The following is a 26,081-nucleotide window of genomic DNA, read 5'->3' on the forward strand; positions in this document are numbered from 1 at the left end:
GCAAACGCTAGTGCACAACCAATCACCGAGCCAGCCCCTGGACGCGCTGGGAAGCGGCCAATCGGAACTCACCTACTTCTGCCTGGACTGGCGCGCGAGAATTTGAATACAGTCGGGACCCCTGGCTCTGCTGAGGAGAGGTTGCCAGTCCGAGGGGCGGGTAAGTCCTGCGGAGGGTCGAGGCGTGGGGTGGAAGAGCCAGGAGACCGGGAGGTTCTGTGGAACGTGGAGGTGAATGTCAAGGAAAAAGAGCTTGTGCTCGGTGCTTGGCGCGTTCGCGGCTGGAGACCGAAGCCAGCGAGCGGGTGTCCGCACTTCCAGGTCACCGGGTTTCCATCTTTCTGACGCCGAGTTTTCTCGTCTTTTTGCTGAAAGCGTTTGAGGACAGAGGCGCTTTTCTCTCCTACCTTTCCTCATTCAGCCCCGGAAGGGTCTTGCCTTAAGCCGCAGCTCGACACGAATTCCCAGAAACCCAGGTCTTTCTGTTTGTTTGAAGCCAAGCTTGTGTAATTTTTTTTTTTAAATATACTTGATCCGAAGGAAGGGGAAGGGAAAACGCTATTGAGCAACATACCATCTGCCCGAGAGTTAACATGCGTGATTTTGTTTACCCGCAGTCTTAGGAGGTCAGAGTATTTTGTAAACAAGGAAACAAGCAGCTCCTCGACTAGAAATATGAGAGAGGATTACGCTTCCCCGTTTTCTTGCTTCTGATGAAAAAGCTAGAGACGGTCTCTTCCTTCTTTGAACATGTAGCCTTTTGAGAAAGACAGTCAAACTAACAACAAGAAAATGTGCTAAACGGATACCAAGGAGGTGCAGGATGGAATGGAAGCCTAGGGCAAGAGCATCTAACAGCGGGAGGGGTAGGGGTGAGGGCAATGGCAAGGACAGCTGCCCAGAATATAAAGTGATTAAACTTGGTATGGGTTCATCAGGCTAATTGAGGGGAAAGTGTGTCCTGAAATGGGGTAAAATCCTTCCTCAATAGGATCATTTTCCGGCTTGAAACATGTAGTATTCCTGCTTAATTAGTTAATTAAATTGTACTGTCCCTGCTGAATTAGTTACTACTGTGATGTAGTGTTTTTCCTTTTCTTTTTCTTTTTTTACCTTCATGGTTTAAACCTTTATTAAAGTGATTTGCTTTTTAAACCCATCCCCCCTTTTTTGGATCTTTATGGACCATTACCCATCTGAGAACTCTTTCAGACTTATAAAGTATAATTTTGATTTACTGATTTTTATACACATTGGATTAATTTGGTTATTATATTGTTCTGTTGCTTTTAGGAGTTCAGTTAAGAAGATGTCAACTTTAACTCCAAGGAAAAGGAAGCAGCATTCTTTGAACTGTGATAAGTGAGTCTCATCCTATGAGTAGAAACTGTTAAAAAAAGAAAAATTCACCATCTTGCATTTTTTATCTCCTCTCTTCTATCTCTAAGTATTTCCATTCTTCCATTCACCTACTCCTTGTGGCTACAGTAATACTTTATATTCTAATTGTAGTCTGGAAATACTGTAAGCTTTCATAATTAATTCTTTAAGGCCTTTGGAGGGACTCAGAGAAAGGGCTGTTTCCTATGGCTTGGAAATGTGGGTCAGATCTTTTATTACCTTGCTCCTTTCTGCTCTCTTATGTAATATTTAACATACTGTTTTGCATATAGTAGATACTCATCAGTAAGTAATCCTCTAAAGCTCTATACTCTATGTCATACCAGAGATATATATTATAGAACCGCCCTAAGTGGTCAGTTTATTACATAAAATTAATCATTTTAGGGAAATTATAGCAGGTATATGGCCAAAACTTAGAAATAGGTTTTAAAACACACACACACACACATATACGTATACGTGCATCTCAAAGCTTCTCTGTAAACAGTGTTTGTTTTCACAAACATTGGAATCTTAGTTTTGAAAAATATTCAAATGCTTTGTTTGGTAAAGACAGAATTTGAGAATCCTGCTGTTAAACTACTAATGTATATGGATGGATGTTTGGTGGAGAAGATGCATTTTTAATATGCCTTACAGGTAGAGCTGTTTATTGCTTAGCAGTAAATTGACATAGAAATGGAAGCAAAATAACTATATTTATCAATGGACTGTGTTTCTTTTCATAGCCTATTATCAGAAATTCCATCAAAGAAATTAATTTCGGACTTTACTGAAAATATATTTCCATCACCTAATAAAAAGCACATTTGCCAAAGCAGTGATAAAAATGAAGGAAAGATTCATTGCTCTCAACAAGGCCATTTCATTTCAAGTCCACTCAAAACGACTAAAACTAGATTGCCATCTGCAAATCAAGGTTCACCATTTAAATCTGCTGTGTCTACCATATCCTTTTACAACAAAGATAAGTGGTACCTCAATCCACTGGAGAGAAAGCTGATAAAAGAGAGTAGATCTATTTGTCTAAAAACTAATAATGAAGATAGATCATATCCCAGTGTGACAGGAAAAATGCAGGGAAAACCAGCCTGCTCCAAGACGATGAACAAAAAACCACAGAAGTGTTTAACTGCTAAGTGTCAACCAGGATATAAGTGCATCAAGCCTGTGTCAAAGAATCCTAAAAATTCCAAGCAAAATCGAGTGGCCTATAAGCCAATTGTGGAGAAAGAGAATAATTGTTACTCAGCTGAAAATAATCTGAATGCTCCTCGAGTTCTAAGCCAAAAGGTCAAACCGCAAGTTACCCTCCAGGGAGGAGCGGCTTTTTTTGTTAGGAAAAAACCCTCTCTGAGAAAATTGTCCCTGGAAGATAAGCCATTACTGGGACTCACCCAAAAGAATAAATCAGAAGTTATTGAAGAGTCTGATGTGGAAACTGTCAATGAAAGAAGTTTTGAGACAAGGCAAGTGCCAAAGTGTTTGTTAGTAGAAAAAGAACTGAACACTGAGCTGCTGAGTGAAAGAAGTAAAAATGAAGAGAAATTAATAAAGGTAAATGTAAATATATCACTTTAAAAACTAAGCTGGCCATATAACAGAGCTTCAGTATACATTGTATATATGTAACTTTGAACAAAATTTGTTTTTTTTTTTATAAATTTATTTTATTTTTGGCTGCGTTGGGCCTTCCCTGCTGCACGTGAGCTTTCTCTAGTTGTGGTGAGCGGGGCTACTCTTCGTTGCTGTGCGCGGGCTTCTCATTGCGGTGGCTTCTCTTGTGGAGCACGGGCTCTAGGTGCACGGGCTTCAGTAGTTGTGGCTCGCGGGTTCTAGAGCACAGTAGTTGTGCACGGGCTTAGTTGCTCTGCAGCATGTGGGATCTTCCCAGACCAGGGCTCGAACCCATGTCCCCTGCCTTGGCAGGCAGATTCTTAACCACTGTGCCACCAAGGAAGCCCAAAATTTTGTTTTCTTTACAGTCTGTAGGACTGCTTTTATGAAGCCAAATAGTATCATCACTATAAAGAATTTAGAGACAGGGTAGAAAGATGGGCTTTTCCTCCCTTTTTTGGCTTACGGAAGCCTACCAACATTTTCTTGGCATTAAGGTTTACATCTCGTTAAGTTCCCTCATAACTGTGGTCCAGAGAAACTTAACTTTTACTTGGTAGTCTGTTTTTAGAAAGTAGAAATAACAAAATTCAGGTAGTAGATTTCCAGAGAATGAGCATATTTTTGTTTGTTTGTTTCAGCTCATTATTTAAAGTACTAGCTTATTCTAGAAAATTTAGAGAATACAGAGAATATAAAAAATATGTATCTTCTGTAATCCCACTACTTGGAGATGATCACTGTGAATGTATAGTTGGGTTTTTGTTTATTTTACATAGTATGTTTTCATGGGTGCCATTCTATGCCTTTTTTTTTTTTTTTTTTTTTGCGGTACGCGGGCCTCTCACTGCTGTGGCCTCTCCCGTTGCGGAGCACAGGTTCCGAACGCGCAGGCTCAGCAGCCATGGCTCATGGGCCCAGCCGCTCCGTGGCATGTGGAATCTTCCTGGACCGGGGCACGAACCCGTGTCCCCTGCATCGGCAGGCGGACTCTCAACCACTGCGCCACCAGGGAAGTCCTCTATGCTTTTTTGATTGTGCTCCTATTTGTCCCAGCTGGCCTAGACTAGTGCTGTCTGATAGAATACCAATACACGTAATTTAAAATCTTCTAGTGGCCACATTAAGATAGTTTCTAAAAAGTTTAACGCAGTATGTTTTAAATGTTACTATTTCTATGTTATCAATATAAAAAGTTATTAATGAGATATTTTGCATTCTTTTTTTGTACCAAGTCCTTGAAATCCATGTTTATTTCCACTTGCAGCATGTATCAATTGGGACTAGCCATGTAGCAAGTTCTCATTAGCTGCTTGTGGCTGGTGGCTACCATAACAGACAATGCAGGTCTATACCTTCTATTGTTGACCTCTTGTCAGTAAGGAGAGAAAGGTGGTTTTCTTCCATGTAGCCAAGGGCAGAAAGTAGTTGAGGCAACAGGCCTTAAGAAGGGCTCCCAGTTTGGCGACTTCCGTGTCTGTGGTGACTTGTTTATGTTCATCACAACCCTTGCAGCTGTAGGCTTTCACATACACTCTGAGGCTCATATACTGCTGAGCAATTCAAACTCTCTCTGTAGTCATTTCCCTCCTCACCTCCTCTTATTGTTCTCATTGCCTCCTCCCAAATTCAACCCCAGTTCCTACCTCTTGTAGTCACCTACATTTCAGATCTCAATGGCAAAGATTATAATTGGTGGCCAGTGGACCAGGTCCAGCCCATGGATGTTTGCTTGGCCTACATAATGTTTAGAGCCAGCATTTTTTTTTTAAATGTAAGGTAACAGATTTCTGGTGTTTCATGAAAAATTGAACTCTGGCAAAGCTAAGCCCACATTCCTGCATGGCAGTAATCTCCTGGAACAGAGTATCAGGCTACCATTTGACAGGTATGAGCTCTTCATTTCCTTCCACTAAATCAACGTATGGATACATATCTAGATCAGTCCAGTTTTGCTGCTAATTTCATTTACCTGCTGCCCTTGTAAGCATTTCTATCAAGTATTGCCAAGTATATTGTTAAATGGAGCGTGTTCTTGCTTGCCTAAGCCATAACAGCAATTCTACTAATTCTTCATCTTGTTTCTGACAAACAAAAACAAAAACACCCCTATATCTTGATAGGGGTTTTGGGTCTGGGTTACAGGATATATAAGTTTATGCAAAATTCATCAAACTGTGTATCTGTGCATGTCAGTGTATATAAATATAACTCAGTTTTTAAAAATCTAGGGCACAACTCAAGCTAAAATTAATTCTCAATCCAATGAAGCAAAGTGCATGTAGGGGAGGGGTCCTCATTAGTATTCTGCATATCCATTTGATAACGAAGAAACAGTCTTGTTACAATGACATGATGATTTCTCTGCAGTACTCTTCTGACTTTTTTTTCTGAGCTTCATTTTAAGGGGTTAGGTTTTGGGTTCTGCCTAGTTTTTAGTAGTTTGAGAAGCTGGGCATTTGTGCATCTTAAATTTGTGGAACTGGGCTCTGTTCTCTCCCTAAGGTTTTGTTAAATACCCACTACTAGTATTCATCTCTGCTAGACGAGGGTGAATCCTGTTTTTCATTAGAGGGTGCATAACCTTTCCCCAACTCCTTATGGACCCCTGAGAAGTGGCAAACTGATGGGTTGTCTCACCTTTTCTGAGATGTTATGATGTTGAATGAGTTCCTCTTTAATCAAAAGTTTTTTCCTTTTCCCCCAAGCTATGTATTCTGAGTCTCACCAAATAAATAGTGTTAGTCTCTGCTACTGCCCCAAAAGTGGGAGTTTAGAAGCCTCTCCAACTACCCCAGAATGTTCTTTTTCTTTCCTTGCCTCCCTGATTTTAAAGCTTGTGACAGAAGGTTGTTCCTTTTCAGTTTTGCAGCTGCTGGGGAAATTTTTGCTGTTTTCACTAATTTTGTTGTTGTTGTTCAATTCATTTTTGTAGAAGGGATGTTCTATAATCTTCATTCTGTCCTCTTTGTCAGGAAATAATACATTTTTGACAGGATGACAAATTATGGACTTAAATATGCACACTCTGTCTTTTAAAATATTACATTTAGTAGATATAAAAGGAATTTTCCTTAAAATAGACTGAAAATTGAGAATTTAAAGTCATTATGAAATATAATTCATAATAAACTACATACTCTGTTTTAGAAGCAGATCTGTTGGGATTCATTCACTAAATAGAAAATGATTAAGAATTATAGGTTTCCTTAATTTTACTTATTCATTATTTTCAGGATGCATCAGATAGAGTCATTTCTTCAAGGGAATGTAAAACCAATGAAAATAAGAGTTTTTCTTCAGAGGAGTCTTTCAGTGAGAACAAGGCAGGTAAGTAAGAGAAAAGTTTTCTTCTCAAAATGAGTTTATTTGCTTGTAATAATGCTTCATTACATGTGTCAATATGAAATTATATACAATAATATTTTGGTTTTTTTAAATATTCACTATCTGTGACCTGTATCTTTGTGTTTATTTTGGTAACACTGTTTTCTATGATAAGCAGTGCAGTGCATTTTATGGAGGAGACAAAGAGACCTTAGGCTGGAATTTAAGACAAAATACTGATGATTAATTGGTCTGTGAGATGTGGCCAAGTTACTTAAGCTCCCTAGGGCCAGGTGTTCTTATCATACATACCCTACCTACCTTTTACCCCCAATAATAGGAGGGAGTGAAAACAATTTGTTATATATCTATGATCAAAGCCCAGTTGTAAGCAGAATTTAAAAGGCCATAAAAGGGCACTGAATTGGGCATCAGGAACCTTGGGGTTTTGTCTAGATCTGCCACTAATTAACTGTGTGATCTAAGGAAGAAATCTCTAAAGTAAGGGGTTAGTCTTAATTTTTAAATTTCTCTTAGTCCTGAAATCCTATTATTAACTTATGGTGTCACTGTTCACTTAAACAGTATTTACTAAACTATGAATATATAAAGAGGTTGATTAACATTCTACTTACCAGCCAGATTCTTTGTAACTTTAACTTGTTCATTATATCTATAAATTTGGAAATAAATTAAAATTCTAGAAGTAGATATGCAGAATATAGTGAGAAACTGTAGCTCACAGGAAGAAAACAAAGATAAAACTAAAAGCAAAATAGCCCTTAAGAGGATCTAATGATATAAGGATATATCGAATGATGATTCATAATGGTTATTCTGAGATATACTGTTAATAACTAGTACTTATTAGCTGCTGAATATGTACCAGGCAGTGCTAAATGTTTAGTATGCTTTCTGTTTTCCATGGGTTGTGCTATCCCTGATATGACAGAACATGTAGCAGAAAAATAATAACGGCTTTTCATTTACAATAGTTATAAAATTTTCTTTAAAAATAAATTTATTTTAGTACATTAAGTCCATTTAAGGACTTTTATTTAATAAATAAAATATAATACAGATGGTACAAGGGACTTCCCTGGCGGTCCAGTGGTTAAGACTCTGTGCTTCCACTGCAGGGGGCACAGGTTCGATCTCTGGTTGGGGAACTAAGATTCTGCATGCCACTCTGCATGAGCAAACAAACAAAAATAAGAACAGATGGTACAAGCATATGGCAAAATTCACAAAGGTAGTAAACAAATGATAAAACCTTATTACTTAATAACTAATTTATCATTTAATTCTTACAACAACCCTAGGAAATAAGTTTGTATGACCATTTCACAGATGAGGAAACAGACTTAAGGTTAAGTAACTTATCCATAGCAGGTCAGATTCTCAACTGTCTTGGCCTTGTTTCTAGAGAATGAGCTCTAATTATTTTTCAGTGCAAAGTTAACAGTTTGCTCTTTTACTAGATAGCATACTTTCAACGTACTATTTTTCTCTAATCAACTACTATTTAACTTTTTTCTTTCTTTTCCTTTTTTTTTTTTTTTTGGCCATGCCACGTGGCTTGTGGGATCTCAGTTCCTGGACCAGGGATTACACCTGGGCAGTGAAAGCTCCGAGTCATAACCACCAGGGAACTCACACCTTTTTTCTTTTTTTTAATAAGCTTTTTATTTTGTAGTAATTTTAGATTTACAGAAAAGTTGTAAAGATAATACAGAGAATTCCTGTATTACCCTATTTCCCCCTTTGTTAGCATCTTAAATTACTGTGGTACCTTTGTCAAAACTAAGAAACTTAGATAATTGGTATGTTCCTATTAACTAAGCTCTAGACTGTATTTGGATTTGATCAATTTTTCCATTAATGTCCCCTTTCTGTTCTAGGATCCACCCTGGGGATCATATTGCATTTAGCTGTCATGTCTCCCTAGTCTCCTCTGGTCTGTGATATTTTCTTAGTCTTTTCTTTGTTTCCATGTTTTTCACGACCTTGACATTCTTAAGGAGTCCTGGCCAGATATCTTATCTGGATGTTCCTGAACCTGGGTTTGTCTGATGTTTTCCTCATCATTAGACTGGGGTTATGGGTTTGGGGGAAGAATGCCACTGAGGTGAACTGCCCTTCTCACCACATCGTATTGGGTGCTGATGTCCACATGACATTACGGATGATGTTAACCTCTGTCACTTGGTGAAGGTCAGGTTTGCCCTATTTCTCCACTGTAAAAGTTACCCTTTTTCCTTTCCCAAACTCTGTTCTTTGGAAGTAAGTCACTAAGTCTGGCCTGCCCTTTCAGGGAGGGGTGGGGATTAAGTTTCATCTCCTAGAGAGGAAGATTTTTCATATATTATTTGGATTCCTTCTTTTTTTTTTTTTAAACTATGTTCCCTTATTTTATTTTTAAAAATAATCCTTTATTTTTTATTTTTTCCTAGATTTATTTTTGGCTGCATTGGGTCTTCATTGCTGTGCGTGGGCTTTCTAGCTGCGGCGAGCGGGGGCTACTCTTCATTGCGGTGCACAGGCTTCTAATTGCGGCGGCTTCTCTTGTTGCAGAGTATGGGCTCTAGGCGTGTGGGCTTCAGTAGTTGTGGCTCGCGGGCTCTAGAGTGCAGGTTCAGTAGTTGTGGTGCACAGGCTTAGTTGCTCTGCGGCGTGTGGGATCTTCCTGGACCAGGGCTCGAACCCATGTCCCCCTGCATTGGCAGGCGGATTCTTAACCACTGAACCACCAGGGAAGCCCAATGTGGATTCCTTCTGTAAGGAAGAGTTGTCTTTATTTTACTTTTTTAGCTGCGTCGGGTCTTAGTTATGGCACGCGGGATCTTCATCGTGGCATGTAGAATCTTTTGTTGCAGGGCACGGGCTCTTCGTTGTGGCGTGCAGGCTTCTCTCCAGTTGTGGTGTGTGGGTTTTGTCTCTGTAGTTGTGGCACACAGGCTTCAGAGTGTGTGGGCTCTGTAGTTTCTGGCACGCGGGCTCTCTAGTTGAGGCGCACAGGCTCAGTAGTTGCGGCATGCAGGCTTAGTTGCCCCGCGGCATGTGGGATCTTAGCTCCTCGACCAGGGATTGAACCCTTATCCCCTGCACTGGAAGGTGGATTCTTTACCATTGGACTACCAGGGGAGTCCCTATTTATTCAATCTTTAAATAAATAAATGGACTCCTGGATATTCATCAGTATGCACTCATTAATATTTTATATTTTGGGTTAAAATTTAATACTACATTATTTATATATTCTGTTGCTCATATTGTTTCAGCTTTGACCATTGGGAGATATTTTCAGGTCAGTTCTCTTTGACCTGTCCCCTTCTTTTACTTTTTGAGCACTTCCTTCTTACTTTCTGTCACTACAAGATGCTCCCAGCTCATCTTGCGTTTGCCTTGACGCAGTCCTAGACTCGGCCACTTCTCCAAGGAACCCTAGTTCCTTCTATTGGGGAATATAATTTAGAAACCAAGTTCTGGACTTGGTGTGCTTGTTGCTACTGGAGTGTCGTGGCTCCTAGGCCCTCTCAGCAGACAGAGCTAGAAAATATCAATATATGTATGTATCCTAATCCATGTATACACACACATCTACAATTGTTTGTGTATCTCTCCATGTGTACATATGCTAAAGAAACATAAGTTCAAACTTGATGTCTCTGACTAATCCAGTCCCTCGGGTTATCCCTCCCTTCCTTCTTTGTTTGTCTGTAACTTCTCTCAGACAGTGAGAGAGCTGGCTCCTCCCCGTCACTGTGCACCTACTTAGTTAAGTACAGTCCCAATATACCTGCAGGGCAGTTTCAGTATTAACTCATTCTCCTGTGAGAAACAGATTTACCAGCGTATACCATTTAAATACAGTCCTTTTGTCTTTAGCCTTCTAATTTCTAGTCAAAACGTTGTTTTGTAAAGTTACTTAGGTCATCTTTCCTTTCTTCCATTGTCTCCTTCAATGCAGTTCTCCATGCAGTTCTAATGCAGTTAGATTCATTTGTCACAGTCTGCATTCCATCTTGGGATCCCTCAACATCATGGTTGATTTTTTTTTAATACATACATTCAATTTTACTCTTTGTTATATATAGTTCTATGGATTTTGCAAGTGCATAGAGGCATGAATCAACCCCTCCAGTACCCTACAGAACAGTTCTCTCATCCTAAAATTTCCCTTGTGTGTATCCTTTGTAGTCATCTATTCTACCCTTCTTCATCCCCCTGGCAACCGTTAATCTGTTTTCTGTCCCCATGGTTTTACCTTTTCCGGTAAAAATGTCACACAAATGCAGTCGTGCAGTAGGTAGACTTTTGGGTTTGACTTCTTTCACTTAGTAAAATGCGTTTAAGGTTCATGTGTGTTGTTGCATGTATTAATAGTTCATTCCTTTTTTTTTTTGCTGAACTATGGAATTACCATACATAGTCTGTTTATCCATTCCTCCATTAAAGGCCATCTTGGTTGCTTTCAGTTTTTAGCAATTATGAATAAAGCTGCTATAAACATTTGTGTACATGTTATTCTGTGGACATAAGATTTCATAACACTTGGGTTAACACCTACAAGCATGATTGCTGGGTTATGTGGCAAATCTATGTTAAACTTTATAAAAAAACTGCCAAAATGTTCCATAGCAACTGTGCCATTTTGCATTCCCACCTGCAATGAATGGGAGTTCCTGTTACTCCCCATTCCCTCCAGCATTTGTTATTGTCAGTTTTTTGGATGTTAGCCATTCTAATAGGTGTGCAGTAATAGCTCATTGTGCTTTTAATCTGCATTTTCCTAATGACAAATGATGCAGAACATCTTTTCATGTGTTTATTTGCCATCTATATGTCTTTGGAGAAGGGTCTGTTCAGATCTTTTGCCCATTTTTAATTGGACTTTTTTTATTATTATTGAGTTTTAAGAGTTCTTTTTATATTCTGTATACAAATCTTTGATCAGAAATATGATTGAAAGTATTTACTCCCTAGTCTGTGGCTTGTCTTTTTATTCTCTTAACAGTTTTTGCAGAGCAAAACACTTAAATTTGATAAAGTCTAACTCATTTAATTTTTCTTTCATGTATTGTATGTAAAAAATTATTACCAAACCCAAGTTCATGTGGATTTTTCTTCTAGAAGTTTTATAGTTCTACATTTTGCATTTAGATCTGTGATCCGTTCTGAGTTAATTTTTATGTGAGTGTTGTCATCTTTTTTGAATGTGGATGTCAAATTGTTCCAGCACCATTTGATGACTCTCTTTTCTCCATTGAATTAACTTATGTCTCTTTGTTAAAAATCAGTTGACTGTATCTGCGTGGGTGTTTCCGGGCTCTCTATTTTGTTCCATTGATCTATTTGTCTATCCCTTTGTCAATACCATACTGTCTTGATTACTGTTAAGTCTTGAAATCAAGTAATGTGAGTATTTTGGTCTTATAAACCTTTAAACTCTTATGCTTTAAAGCTTTAAGTTTATTCTGTGATACAAATTATTGTCACCTTTTTCCCTACAAGTTTCTCCTGAGACCCTTGTCTATCCCATCTTCACCGTGTCTTCAGTCAACACAAAAAGGTAAGTGTCACTCTTATTTTAATGTTCAAGGTTTAACTGTGAGTCCGCTGGGTCTCTTTTTCTTTCTTACACTATTTAATTTGGAGAACACTGTTTTTCTTCCCCATTAAAGAGATATTAAGAATAGAAGATGAAATCAGATCCTCTCATAGAAACTTCTTAAGAACTTGAAGAGCTGAGAGAAGGAAAAGACCTTTGTGGACTTGGATAGTAATAATTGCTACATTTTTATATAGTACCTGACCCATAATAAGTAGTTTATATCCATTATTTCACTTATCCCCACAACAACCTAGAAGATTGATGCTATTATTACCATTTTCAGCTGAGAAAACTGTTTGTAATCCAGCCACAGTTGCACAGCTATTAGTTGGCAGAGCCAGGACTAGAATCCATATTTTAACCAAAGCCCATTAGGCTGTATCGCCTCCCCTGTGTGACAACATATTGATAATAGTTCATGTTTAATGGGCGTTTACAACCTCATGGTGTAGATACCATCATTACCCCATTTATAGATGAGGAGACTCTGACCAGAGGAGTAAGTAACTTGCAGCAGCTTAATGCTGTTATAAATCCCAGCTGAAGCTACCACTATCCTGCTCAAAACTAAAACTGGAAGTGCGGGAGGCATGGGTACATGTGAGCATAAGTGTAAAAGCTCTGAAAAAGAAGTTTCTTATAGTCTGAACGTCTCATCTCGCTAAGCAGCTTTGGTTCTCTTCTTCCTATTTGACGATAAACAACTAAAGGTATTGAGCAAGGTACTTCCTATGTAAGTTCTCCTACTCTTAGGGCATCTCACCCTAAATTGCCTTGGAGATTGGGTTGGGTGGGCAACTTTTCCGCTTCAAAGTCCATATTCCTAGTTTTTTTCACCCTTCCCTTTTCTCATCTGTCTTCTTTCATGACTATTTATTGAGGATTGAAACCTACCACAATTAGCTAATAGCATATAAACTAATTTAACGTAGCATAAGGAGATATTAGGAGACTGTTGATTGAATCATTTGAAATTTGCTCATTATGTAGGACCTAAAAAATCAGATATCATCAATTTCTTGTGGTTTAATCTATGAGTTTTACTTTAGGTAGGTTACAGATTCTTTGGATTTGTAGTCTCACGTTTGGCAAACATTTATAGAGTACCATGTGGTATTGAACTACACCGAGTTTTAGAGATGTGAAGGTAAATAACACATGGTCCTGCTCTCAAGGAAGTTATGGTTAGAAGAGGACAGGCATTTAAACAAATACGTATAATAAACTGTTAAAATTGCTAGGATAGAAGTAAAGAGATTGCGGTCACGCATGCAGAGATGGGAAGAGCTGAGGTACTTAGCAAACGTTGTATAAGGGGTGGAGGGGGTCAGCGACCTAGACAAGTGTTTTTTATATTACAGGCATTAGTAGTTTATCAAATCAGTTTAAGGGTATCACATCTAGCATTTTTTTAAATTGGAATAATGCATCTCTCACGTAGTAAGTGTATTTAGTGAATCCTTTTTTTTCAGTTATATATATGTATCTGTATTGGTCATTATGTGAAATATATTTCTCACCATAGGTTTGTCAAGTCAGTTTGAAAGCCATTTTCTAGTCAGATGCTAGCAAGACACCTTGGGTTAGCATAAAGCGTTAGATAGGGGTTTTTTTCCAGTGTTTTTTCATTTGTCAGTGTCAGCTTCTGTTTGAACCCCTTGCATTGGGTACTTGGTTTTTTTCCTTGCCTCTACTCTCTAGAGATTTCTATTTCTTTCATCCTTGGAAAAAGGTCATTTCATTATAAGGCAAGGGTTACAAACTCAGTGCCTACAGAGCCAGCCAGGCTGGGCAGAGACTGGAGCCAACTGGAGAAGCATGCCCCACCTAAAAGAGCATGTGCTGTGTAGCTCTAACTAGTAGATTCTTTGATGAAACAGAGGTCTAATGATCTTACAGTGTCTCTTGCAATGTTGGAAATACGCATTTTTAAGTGGAATCTCTAGATTTTAAAATATTGGTAGCTAATCCAAAGTTTTAAACTCTGTGTGAGTTGATCAAAACATTTGCTAGCTGGTTTTGGACGAAGGGCTCCTATTTGCAATCTCTATAAGCCAGTCCAAGCGTTCTCTCCTAATGCGAAAAGGTTGCCTCAACAACATCTATCCAGCCAATTTTTTTTTTTTTCTCTAAGAATTTGAGAATAGTAGGGTGCTGCTTTAGGCATGCAGACTAGCGAGTGTATTAGCCTCACACTCACTGACCCAGTAAAAAGTTGTTGGATCATAATGTGCTGGTGACTGACTTCCTGTGGGTCTGTGAGATTCAGTATTAGAGTCTACTTATCTGCTGTGGTATTCCAGGAGTTTCTTTATGCCTACGTGGGTCCTAAGGTTTGATAAAGCAAGAAAAGATTAAATTTTAAGGGTGACATCAACTTACAAAGAAATCCTGCATATATGCAGCTGATACTGTAGATGAAATCCCTTCGACGTGGTGTTAGAAGACAGGGATTTGAGTCTTTCTGCCATTCTTCACTAGTTACTTTACCTTGAGTAGTTTACTGATCCCGTCTGAGTGGGCTTCAGGTTTCTCATTGTTTCTAGCCCTATTACTTCATCAAGTTATGTCGATAGAAAGCCCTAAAAATTGCAAAGTCCTCTGCAAATGTTATATACATTTCTTTTCTTTTCATTATAATTTGTCAAATATTTTTAAATTATTAAATAATACTTACCAACTTTCTACTTCAAGATCTCTAGTTGAAGAACAGTCTTCTGTGGGATCCGTCACGTCTACTAACTTCTTGAAACAAATCAATATACAGAAAAATACTAATACCAGAGATGCAAATAAAGAAACAAAAGACCAGCTCGTCATTGTGAGTAAATTTAAAACAAAGCTCCTCCTGTACATGGCTCTCACGTAGAACCTGAAGTCTGACGTGTTGTCTAAGCATAGTTACCGGGGGTTATAGATATTCTGAGTTTGTAAATGCTACCTTTGCTGTAGTGGCAGCATTTAAAGCTAATCAAGTACATCTTTGAACTGATGGTGTTGGGCAGTCCTAGCAACGTAGTAGAATGCTGATGAATGAGTTGCCTCTGGATAAGGAAAATTATTGTTGATCTATAGAAGATTTAATGAGAATAGCAACATTGCATTAGACATGGGTTTGGCAGACTATGGCTGTGGGCCAAATCTGGACCATGGCCTGTGAGCTAAAAATGGCTTTTACATTTTTAAAGTGTTGGAAAAAAAGAATATGTGCGTCCTGCAAAGCCTAAAATGTTTACTTTCTGAACCTTGGTAGAAAGTTTGCAAACGCCTATATAGACAATTCAAAATTTGTTATTTTTCAGTAGCATTAAGCAATGCCTTATGAGATACAATGGGAATTAATAAGCCTTGACATTGAATATCCCTGAATTCTCTATATTCATTAATTTATCTGTGCTTTTCCTGAACTTTTACTATGTATTTTACTTATTTTTTATCAACTCTTGGGGAAAAGACTTTCAGACTCCTAACCACTTAAGGAAAAAATACTATATAATGAATGTATAAGTCCTGAAATTTTTGCCCTGCCTCTTTGAAATGAGGCTTTTTTAGGCCTCTCATATAAGAGCTTAATAAGGAAGTTCCATTGTTCATCTTAGCTATAATATTTATGATTTAATCTTATTGCTTCTTAGAACTATGGGTCCAGCTAAAGAATCTTGATTTTTTTTTCCACTGTCCAAAGAAGCAGTTTCACTTCTTTCATCACTATTGCATGTTTAGGGCTCTTCTCATTCCATCTTGTTTGTGCTGAGAGAGAAGAAGATAGAGTAACCAGACTTTCATTTAGTATTTCACCTGTGCCAGCATAAAAAAAAAAAATGAGGACAAATTTGAATGAATGGACAAATTTACATGAACTAAATGTAGAGCTAACTGTGATGTGTTTAGATAGGCTTTTTTTTTTTTTCCTCTTCCAATTGTAGGACGCTGGTCAGAAACATTTTGGAGCCACCATGTGTAAGTCTTGTGGCATGATCTACACTGCTTCCAACCCCGAGGATGAACTGCAGCATGTTCAGCATCACCACAGATTTCTGGAGGGAATCAAATATGCAGTAAGTAAGAAAAATAGTCGTTTCCATTTGTTCTAAAAAGTGAAACTGCTTTAAAAGATACATTTTTTTTGCCTAAAAATGGAAAGATCTATGTGTCCAAAAATATTTCATCATCTGCAATTTTGTTGTCCTTAATATTAGAGACTGATGTATTTAAAAGTTAAGTTTTAATAAAAGTGCCACTTCAAACCTCCTGTCCTAATATAAGAGAAGCTATTGTTCTAGGTTGAGTGAACACCCTGCATCCTTACCTCTAGCTTTCAGAGCTGAGCAGTCAAGATACAAAACTCAAAGACTTGAGGAGTTTCTCCTTTCCTCACTTTAGTTTCTTCTTTATAGATAACCTTAGAAAAACAGCTTTTCTACGACTTCTCCAGGCTTTTTCTTTACTGAGAAGAGAGGTCCCACCTCTTCATCAAGCACCCTCCTACTCCAAATACATCCTATTGTTGGCCTTATCTTTATGACTACACCTGCTACTCAAATGCACTCCCTTTTTCCCCTATTTTTATTGCTGTAGTTCATGCCTTCATAATACTTTTAGCCTTATTTATTAAAACTCTGCTTGGTGACTTCCCTGGCAGTCGAGCAGTTAAGACTCTGTGCTGCCAGTGCAGGGGGTGCAGGTTCGATCCCTGGTCAGGGAACTAAGACCCCACTTGCCGCTGGTGCGACCCCCAAAAAAAAAACCCCTCTGCTTATCCCACCCATGCCCCACCTTCACACCCCTAATAATTCATTGTTTTTTCTCTATATTCCTATGAAGGGCTCTTATTTGACTTCAACTTATTTTATAATAGATTGTTTACATGTCTCCTGATAGGGTGTCAGCCCCTGGAGGGCAGACACTTTGTTTTAGGCATCTTTTATTTCCCTTACCACATTCCTGTAGTTGGGTTTTATCTTTTTTTTTTTTTGGGGGGGGGGGGTTACGCGGGCCTCTCACTGTTGTGGCCTCTCCCGTTGCGGAGCACAGGCTCCGGACGCGCAGGCTCAGCGGCCATGGCTCACGGGCCCAGCCGCTCCGCGGCATGTGGGATCCTCCCGGACCGGGGCACGAACCCGTGTCCCCTGCATCGGCAGGCGGACTCTCAACCACCGCACCACCAGGGAAGCCCGGGTTTTATCTTTTTTATATCATTCATTGTCCATCTTTTTGTTCTCTCCAGACCATATTATTTAATTTTTTTCCCTCTTCAGATTAAACTGTGACTTTTTTTTTCCTTTGGCAGGGCTGGAAAAAAGAACGTGTTGTAGCAGAATTTTGGGATGGGAAAATTGTGTTGGTCCTGTCACATGATCCGAGTTATGCTATCAGAAAGGTGTGGAACATTAGTTTTTCTTTTCTTTTTTTAATTGAAGTGTAGTTGATTTATAGTGTTACTTTCTCAATCTTTGTTTTCCTCCTACTCTCCCCATTCTCTGCCAAGAAATCAACCTATGTTGAACTGTAAAATACCTTTGCTTATAGATAATCTGCTGTACTTCGGTACAGTTGTAAGGAAGACTTTCATAGTATGTCATACAAAATTAAACTTACAGTTACAAGACAAAGGAGTGTCAGGTGGAGGTTAAAGAAAACAGATAAGGCTCTATAGCTTATCTTTTATCTACAACTTCAATTTGTGAGAGAGAAACTAAACTTTTTAATATTGAGAAATTAATGGCTCCAGAGTCTAGTTCTTATGTTGGTGTTGCCTTTGTTTCTTGGGCTGGATGTTTAGCCCCAGTGAACAATGAATAAAGCTGAAAAAAATCGTCCTACTCCTTATCCCTCCCAAGGGTCTGAATTTCTGTCTGCTGAAAGCAATCTTTAAAATAGTTTCTTAAAACCCTGTTTCCAAAGTGGCAGAAACATGCATCAATAGTGAAATAATTTTGGGATTGTGTAAATTTAGGAAGTAGAGATAAAAGAGGCTAAACTGATGGTAATCATACTTTTTGTGTATATAAATATGTATATTTTCTATTATACTTTTTCAAACAAATTCACATCTTTTGGTTTTTAACATCATTAGGTCGAAGATGTCCAAGAACTTGTCGATTATGAATTGGGCTTCCAGCAAGTTGTTCCCAGATGTCCAAACAGAACTAAAACTTTTCTCTTTATTTCTGATGAAAAGAAAGTAGTTGGGTGTTTAATTGCAGAGCCCATCAAACAGGTATCGTATATGTCTAATAAGTTGCTGGTATAATTTGTGAGCAAAATAAAGTAGTTGGGAGAAAGGCATTTAAGAATGCTATCATTAATGAATTTTTCCTTCTAAAATATCCTTGACCATATAGATAATTGAAGTCATTTTTTTCTATTATATCTGGTATTTTGCCTTATATAAGCAGGATAAGTCAGTCTTAAGTTCATGTTGTCTTTTATATACCTGGACTATAAAGTGTAGTATTTTAAATAAGCTCAGTTATTGAACATGTGGCTTAGTGCAGGTTAATATATCTGGCAAAATAGTCCTTACTTGTGCCTTAATTAGAATCTACTTTGGATACTAATTAGCAGTGTTCTAGCAGAGGAGCAAACAATAGCCCATGGGCCAAGTGTGGCCCTCCACCTGTTTTTGTAAATAAAGTTTTATTGACACACAACCATGCTCATTCATTTCCATATTAATCTGTGGTTGCTTTTGTGCTACAAAGGTAGGGTTGAGTAGGTGCAAAAGAGACCACGTGGCCCAAAGAGCCTAAAGTATTTACAATTTGACCCCATACAGAAAAAGGTTGCCAACACTTGTTCTACAATAGAGATATATAGTTTTTGCCTTTCAAGGAGCTTACAGGGTAATCTTTAGCTAGGAAGACTTATAGTTCAAATGTGTTCTTTGAACCTGACTTTATAATGTACCACACTTATGTCTCCTTCCTTTTAAAAATACTTATCTGTCTCAGTACATCTTGAAATTATGCCCTTAGTCCTTTTTATTATTTGAATTTTATTAATTTTTTTATACAGCAGGTTCTTATTAGTTATTTTATACATATTAGTGTATATACGTCCATCCCAATCTCCCAGTTCATCCCACCACCAACCTCCCCCCACCCCCGCTTCCCCCCTTGGTGTCCATATGTTTGTTCCCTACATCTGTGTCTCTATTTCTGCCTTGCAAACCAGTTCATCTGTACCATTTTTCTAGATTTCACATATATGCGTTAATATACGATATTTTTCTCTTTCTGACTTACTTCACTCTGTATGACAGTCTCTAGGTCCAGACACGTCTCTACAAATGACCCAATTTCGTTCCCTTTTATGGCTGAGTAATGTTCCATTGTATACATGTACCACATCTTCTTTATCCATTCGTCTGTCGATGGGCATTTAGGTTGCTTCCATGACCTGGCTGTTGTAAATAGTGTTGCAGTGAACATTGGGGTGCATGTGCCTTTTTGAATTATGGTTTTCTCTGGGTATATGCCCAGTAGTGGGATTGCTGGGTCATGTGGTAGTTCTGTTTTTAGTTTATTAAGGAACGTCCATACTGTTCTCCATAGAGGCTGTATCAATTTACATTCCCACCAACAGTGCAAGAGGGTTCCCTTTTCTCCACACCCTTTCCAGCATTTGTTGTTTGTACATTTTCTGAATGTGAAGTGATACATGCCCATTCTTACTGGTGTGAGGTGATACCTCATTGTAGTTTTGATTTGCATTTCTCTAATAGTTAGTGATGTAGGGCAGCTTTTCATGTGCTTCTTGGCCATCTGTATGTCTTCTTTGGAGAAATGTCTATTTAGGTCTTCTGCCCATTTTTTAATTGGGTTGTTTGTTTTTTTAATATTGAGCTGCATGAGCTGTTTATATATTTTGGAGATTACTCCTTTGTCTGTTGATTTGTTTGCAAATTTTTTCTCCCATTCTGAGGGTTGTCTTTTCATCTTGTTTATAGTTTCCTTTGCTGTGCAAAAGCTTTTAAGTTTCATTAGGCCCCATTTGTTTATTTTTGTTTTTATTTCCATTTCTCTAGGAGGTGGGTCAAAAAAAGATCTTGCTGTGATTTATGTCAAAGGGAGTTCTTCCTATGTTTTCCTCTAAGAGTTTTATAGTGTCCAGTCTTACATTTAGGTCTTTAATCCATTTTGAGTTTATTTTTGTGTATGGTGTTAGGGAGCATTCTAATTTCATTCTTTTAATGTAGCTGTCCAGTTTTCCCAGCACCACTTATTGAAGAGACTGTCTTTTCTCCATTGTATATCTTTGCCTCCTTTGTCATAGATTAGTTGACCATAGGTGCGTGGGTTTATCTCTGGGCTTTCTATCCTGTTCCATGGATCTATATTTCTGTTTTTGTGCCAGTACCATATTGTCTTCATTACTGTAGCTTTGTATCTTACTCCTTTTTATACGTGCCTTCCCTTTTTTCCCCTCATTTCTACCATCTTTCTTATTTTCCTTTTTTCTGCATTTCATCTCATATATATATATTTATACACACACACATATACATATATAGTCTCTTGTGTGTTTATCAGACAGTAGAGAGAGAAAAGCAGTTGGTTTGTACTATGGGCTGTAAAAGTGATTAACTTGGCCTTTTCTTTCTTTGATCTTTTTCTTTTTAAAATTAAATTTATTTAATTATTTTTGGCTGTGTTGGGTCTTCGTTGCTGAGTGTGGGGTTTTCTCTGGTTGTGGCAAGCAGGGACTACTCTTCGTTGCAGTGCGCAGGCTCTCATTGTGTTGGCTTGTCTTGTTGCAGAGCACGGGCTCTAGACGCACAGGCTTCAGTAGTTGTGGCTTGCGGGCTCTAGAGCACAGGCTCAGTAGTTGTGGCGCACAGGTTTAGTTGCCCCGCAGCATGTGGGATCTTCCCAGACCAGGGCTTGAACTCATGTCCCCTGCATTGGCAGGCGGATTCTTAACCACTGCACTAGCAGGGAAGCCCACAATCTACATTTACCGGGACGTAATCCCATCATAAGTTGAGGAAGATCTGTATAGCCAACTAACTCATACATATACTCTTCTATTCATTCTCATTTCAGAAGCAAAGTTTTCTCAGTGGGGGTTAAAACTTAATATACACCTATCAAAACAGCTACAATAGAAAATAGTGACAATAGCAAATGCTGGTGTGGATGCAGGGAAACTAGATTTCTCATACACTGTTGGAGGGAATGTAAAATGTTACAGCCCCTCTGGAAAAAGTTTGGCAGTTTCTTAAAAAACTAATCATACATTTACCATATGACCCAGCAATCATACTCCTGGGCATTTATCCCAGAAATGAAAACTTATGTCTACACAAAAACCCACACCTGAATGTTTACAGCAGCTTTATTTGTAATAGCCAAAACCTGGAAACAACCAAAGTGTCCTTCAGTAGGTGAGTGATTAAACAAACTGGTACATCCATACAATGGAATATTACTTAGCAATAAAAAGGAACAGACTTGATATATGCAACAACTTGGACAGGTATCAAGGGCATTGTGCTGAGTGAAAAAGAGCCATTCTGCAGAAACAGAGACTCAGACGTAGAGAACAAACGTATGGACACCAAGCAGGGAAAGTGGTGGGTGGGATGAATTGGGAGATTGGGACTGACATATATACACTAATATGTATAAAATAGATAAATAATAAGAACCTGCTGTATAAAAAAATAAAAAAAGCCATTCTCAAAGGGTCACATTCTGTATGAGTCCATTTGTATGATATCCTCAGAATGTCAGAATTTTAGAGATAGAGAACAGATTGTGGTTGCCAGGGTTTAGGGATGGTGGGGGGCAGGGAAATGGGTGTGATTATAAAGAGGTAGCAAGAGGAAGAGCTTCGTGATGATGCAGTAGCTCTGTATTTTGATTGTGGTGATGGTTAAATCAGTATTCAGGTATGATGAATTGTCATGGAACTATACACACACATTGTACCCATGTTAATTTCTTGCTTTTGGTGTGGTACTATAGTTATGGAAGATGTAACTATTGGGGGAAATTGGGTGAAGGATACATGTCCTCTTTGTACTATTTGTCAACTTCCTCTGAATCTATATTCAAAATAAGAAGTTTAAAGAAAAATTTAAATACCAAATTTCATAGTTTATATGCAAAAACCTTCTTTAGTGTTATTAGTTTTTTATAATATCAAATGTACATTTTAGGATGGAAAGAATGGGAGAAGTTTATGTACTTTATTAGAAGTAAGAGTCTTTTATAATTTTTTTAAATCAACACAAGACAGTTTCACAATGGTATAATACACTAGGATGTGGGGATATCTCAACACCACTAGTAATTTTTAAGCGTTGTGTGACTATAAATGGGCAAGAATTCAAGAAATAGCAAAGAATTTTAACATTTTTGTGAAGGTAGGGTAAGATTAATTTTAGGTACTTAAATTTTGTTTAAAGAATGGTTTTTAAAAAGAAATGTGAACTCAGCTGTATTGTTAGCTCTAGATGCTTCTGTGTATCATTGCAGGCCTTCCGTGTCCTGTCTGAACCAACTGGTCCAGAATCCCCAAGCTCTAAAGAATGTCATAGGGCTTGGCAATGTTCAGATGTACCAGAGCCTGCAATCTGTGGGATAAGTAGAATTTGGGTCTTCAGATTGAAGAGAAGAAAGCGCATTGCAAGACGACTGGTAGATACTCTAAGGTAAGAAATAAAATAAAATGGATTAGACCCAGATTAGCTTTCCAAGAACCTTTCCCGGCTCATGAGCCAAAGGGAATGATGTTGGTAAGACACTTCTATATAAATACTACCAAAGTCAGGCTAAGGCAATGCTGGCACTGAAAAAAAAAAAAAAAAAGAACTAGATATACTCTTGCGGGCACAACATTCCAAGTCTGAAACATTCTAGCCCAGTGCTTTTCAAACTACCTGTGGTCAAAGACTGGATTTTGTTACAGACCAACACATTAATAAAGTAAAGATAAATTGCTAGGAAACAAACAAATGGAAAAATGGAAGCCCAAATTTTTATTAGATTCAACAGATGTAAAATTACATTTAAATAAATCTATAAAAACAAAATATAAGTTTAAAAAAAAGAATTTTGGGGACTTCCCTGGTGGTCCAGTGGTAAAGAATCTGCTTTCCAATGCAGGGGACGTGGGTTTGATCCCTGGTCAGGGAACTAAGATCCCACATGCCACGGGGCAACTAAGCCTGTGCGCCACAACTATTGAGCTCATGCGCCTCAACTAGAGAGCCCGCGTGCTGCAAACTACAGAGCCCATGCACTCTGGAGCCCACGCGCCACAACTAGAGAGAAAACCCGAACACCGCAACTAGAGAGAGAAAACCCACGCACCTCAACAAAGAGCCCACATGCTGCAACTAAGACCCAATGCAGCCTAAGTAAATAAATAAATATTTTTTAAAAAAGAATTTTAGAAATTGTACATTAAAAATAAATATTTTTTATAAAAAGAATTTTAGAAATTGTACATGTTTATTGACCATGTGTGACTAGGTAATTAATAAAGACTTACTGTAACTCACAAGTGTAACTAAATGTAAAAGTAAATTAGCAAGACAGCCCACAGAATGAGAAAATATTTGCAAATCATTTATCTAATAAGAGTCTAGTATATCCAACATATATAAAAGAACTCTTACAACATGCAAAAAGACAACCCAATTTAAAAATAGGCAAAGGATTTCAATGTATTCTATATTCTTCCAAAGCAGAAATACAAATGGCTGATAAGCATGTGAAGCTATGCTCAACATCCTTAGCTATAAAGGAAATCACAAATCAAAACCATCATGAGATACCACTTCACAGCCACTTCGATGACTAAACGAAAACAAAGGGAGAATAACAACTGTTGGTGAGGATGTGGAGGAAACTGTAATCCTTGTATGCTGCTGGGAGGAATGTAAGATGCTACAGCTGCTGTGGAATCTAGTCTGGCAGTTTGTCAAGAAATTAAATTGTTACCATATGACCCAGCAATTCTGCTCCTACAAGTATACTCAAGAGAAATGGAAGCATCTGTCCACGCAACAACTTATACATGAAGGTTCATAGCAGCATTATTCATAATAGCTAAAAAAAATTGTAAACAACCAAATTCATGATTAATGGATAAACACAATGTGGTACATCCATACAACACTACAATAGGATATTCAGCCACAAAAAGGAATGAAGTTCTGATACGTGCTACAACATGGATGAACCTTGAAAATATTATGCTAACTAAAAAAAGCCATTCACAAAATACCCCATGTTATTATATGATTCTGTTTATAGAAAACATCCAGAAGAGGCAAATCCATAGATAGAAAGTAGACTAGCTGTTCCCAGAGACTGAGGGAAGGGTGAATGGAGGGTGACTGCTAATGGCTACAGGGTTTCTTTGGGTGATGAAATGTTCTTGAGTTTTGTGCAATTTTTGAATATACTAAAACCACTGAACTGTGTATTTCTAAATGGTGAGTCTTTGGTATATGAATTCTCCCTTTTAAAACTACAGTATGCACAGTTTGTACTAACACTGTATGTTGGTACTTAGTTGATAATGGGACAAATGAGTTTGCTTCTTTCTTGCCTGTTAATTACCTAATCTAGGTTAGATAGATGAGTTTCACAACACTTACTCTCTCAACCTCTATCTTTAAGATAACAGATTACAAACCAATGACTCCACTTTGACAAAACCAAGGACCATACTTTGAGTAGCACTATTCTAGCCTTTGGGTTCCATACACTTTTTAAGAAAGAACACCAAGACCACCACAGGGCTGCAGTCCTAGGCCTCAATCCTAGGCCCCCACCATACCTTACAAAGGGGAGCAGTGAGAGAAGTTGGTGTCTGTAAAGATTTTATTTCATAGTTAATTGTGAAATACCTCTATTTTCTATATTTTATGTTGAGATACATAAATTTGGTATGGAGAATACCAGTATATAACCTGGTATGTATTTCTTAATAACAAGGATATTCTCTTATATAAGGACAGATCAGATATCAAATTTGGGGTATTTAATATCCCAATATAATGCTATACTATCTAATGTATAGTCGATATTTCAGTTTTGTCATTTGTCTCAAATGCCCTTCATAGCATTTTTTTTTCCTGTTCAGGATTACATATTGCATTTAGTCAAAATATCTCTTTAGTCTTCACTTTCCTTAACCTGGAACAGTTTCTTAGCCTTTCTTTGTCTTTCAGGACATTGAAGAATTTGAAGACTACAGGCCAGTTATTTCATAGACTATCCCTCAGTTTTGTTGAATTGTTTCAGCTATTTCATTTTATTGCTTTTAATCCTAGTTGAGCTGGATCAAGGAGAGTTGTAGTCAAAATGCAGATTAGTTTTTGCCTTCTTAAAGCTCTGAGTGTGTGATGTAGTTCAAAAGAATATAGTTATTGGTTAAAATATTTTTTTTTTTTTTTTTGGTGGTACACGGGCCTCTCACTGTTGTGGTCTCTCCCGTTGCGGAGCACAGGCTCTGGACGTGCAGGCCCAGCGGCCATGGCTCACGGGCCCAGCCGCTCCGCAGCATATGGGATCCTCCCGGACCGGGGCACGAACCCGTGTCCCCTGCATCGACAGGCGGACTCTCAACCACTGCGCCACCAGGGAAGCCCAAAATAATTATTTTTTTGTTGTTATAGCTACCTATGGCTTTTAACTAGCAATATTGTCTCATATTAGTTGCTTACTATCACGGATCACCTAGAGTCAACCAGATAGTTTGTGTGGCTCCCTTTGCCTCTTGGCAGAACTTTTTCTGGGCCTTAGTTTTCTCATCTGTGAAATGATATTAGACTTCCACCTGTAAAATACAAGGCATTGAGTCATTTTACCACTTAATAAAATAATGTTGGTTTTAATCAAGAATATGTAAAGAGATTGAAATTTTTTAATTGGATTGCTTTAAAATATTGATATAATTGTGCTTATGTTTAATCAAAATTTTAAGTTGTTTCCATTGTTAAATTATCTTTTTTCTCTTTTTTAGGAATTGCTTCATGTTTGGCTGTTTTCTCAGCACGAATGAAATAGCATTTTCTGACCCAACACCAGATGGCAAGTTATTTGCAACCAAGTACTGCAACACCCCTAATTTCCTTGTATACAATTTTAATACTTAA

The 26,081-nt window shown here is 38.0% G+C and overlaps 1 protein-coding gene across 1 annotated transcript; it reads left to right on the forward strand.

The window, feature by feature from the left end:
• Positions 1–1,309: 1,309 nt before the first annotated feature.
• On the forward strand, positions 1,310–26,081 carry ESCO2 (establishment of sister chromatid cohesion N-acetyltransferase 2; the record flags this gene model as incomplete). Its single annotated transcript, XM_082657053.1, has 10 exons — positions 1,310–1,362; positions 2,133–2,961; positions 6,258–6,351; positions 11,863–11,920; positions 14,657–14,783; positions 15,889–16,020; positions 17,253–17,342; positions 18,039–18,182; positions 22,447–22,622; positions 25,949–26,081. The coding sequence occupies 10 exons, from the start codon at positions 1,310–1,312 to the stop codon at positions 26,079–26,081; spliced, it is 1,836 nt and encodes a 611-aa protein (XP_082513179.1).

The sequence above is a fragment of the Grampus griseus genome (genome assembly GCF_964374135.1).
Source record: "Grampus griseus genome assembly, chromosome: 6".
Lineage (NCBI taxonomy): Eukaryota > Metazoa > Chordata > Mammalia > Artiodactyla > Delphinidae > Grampus > Grampus griseus.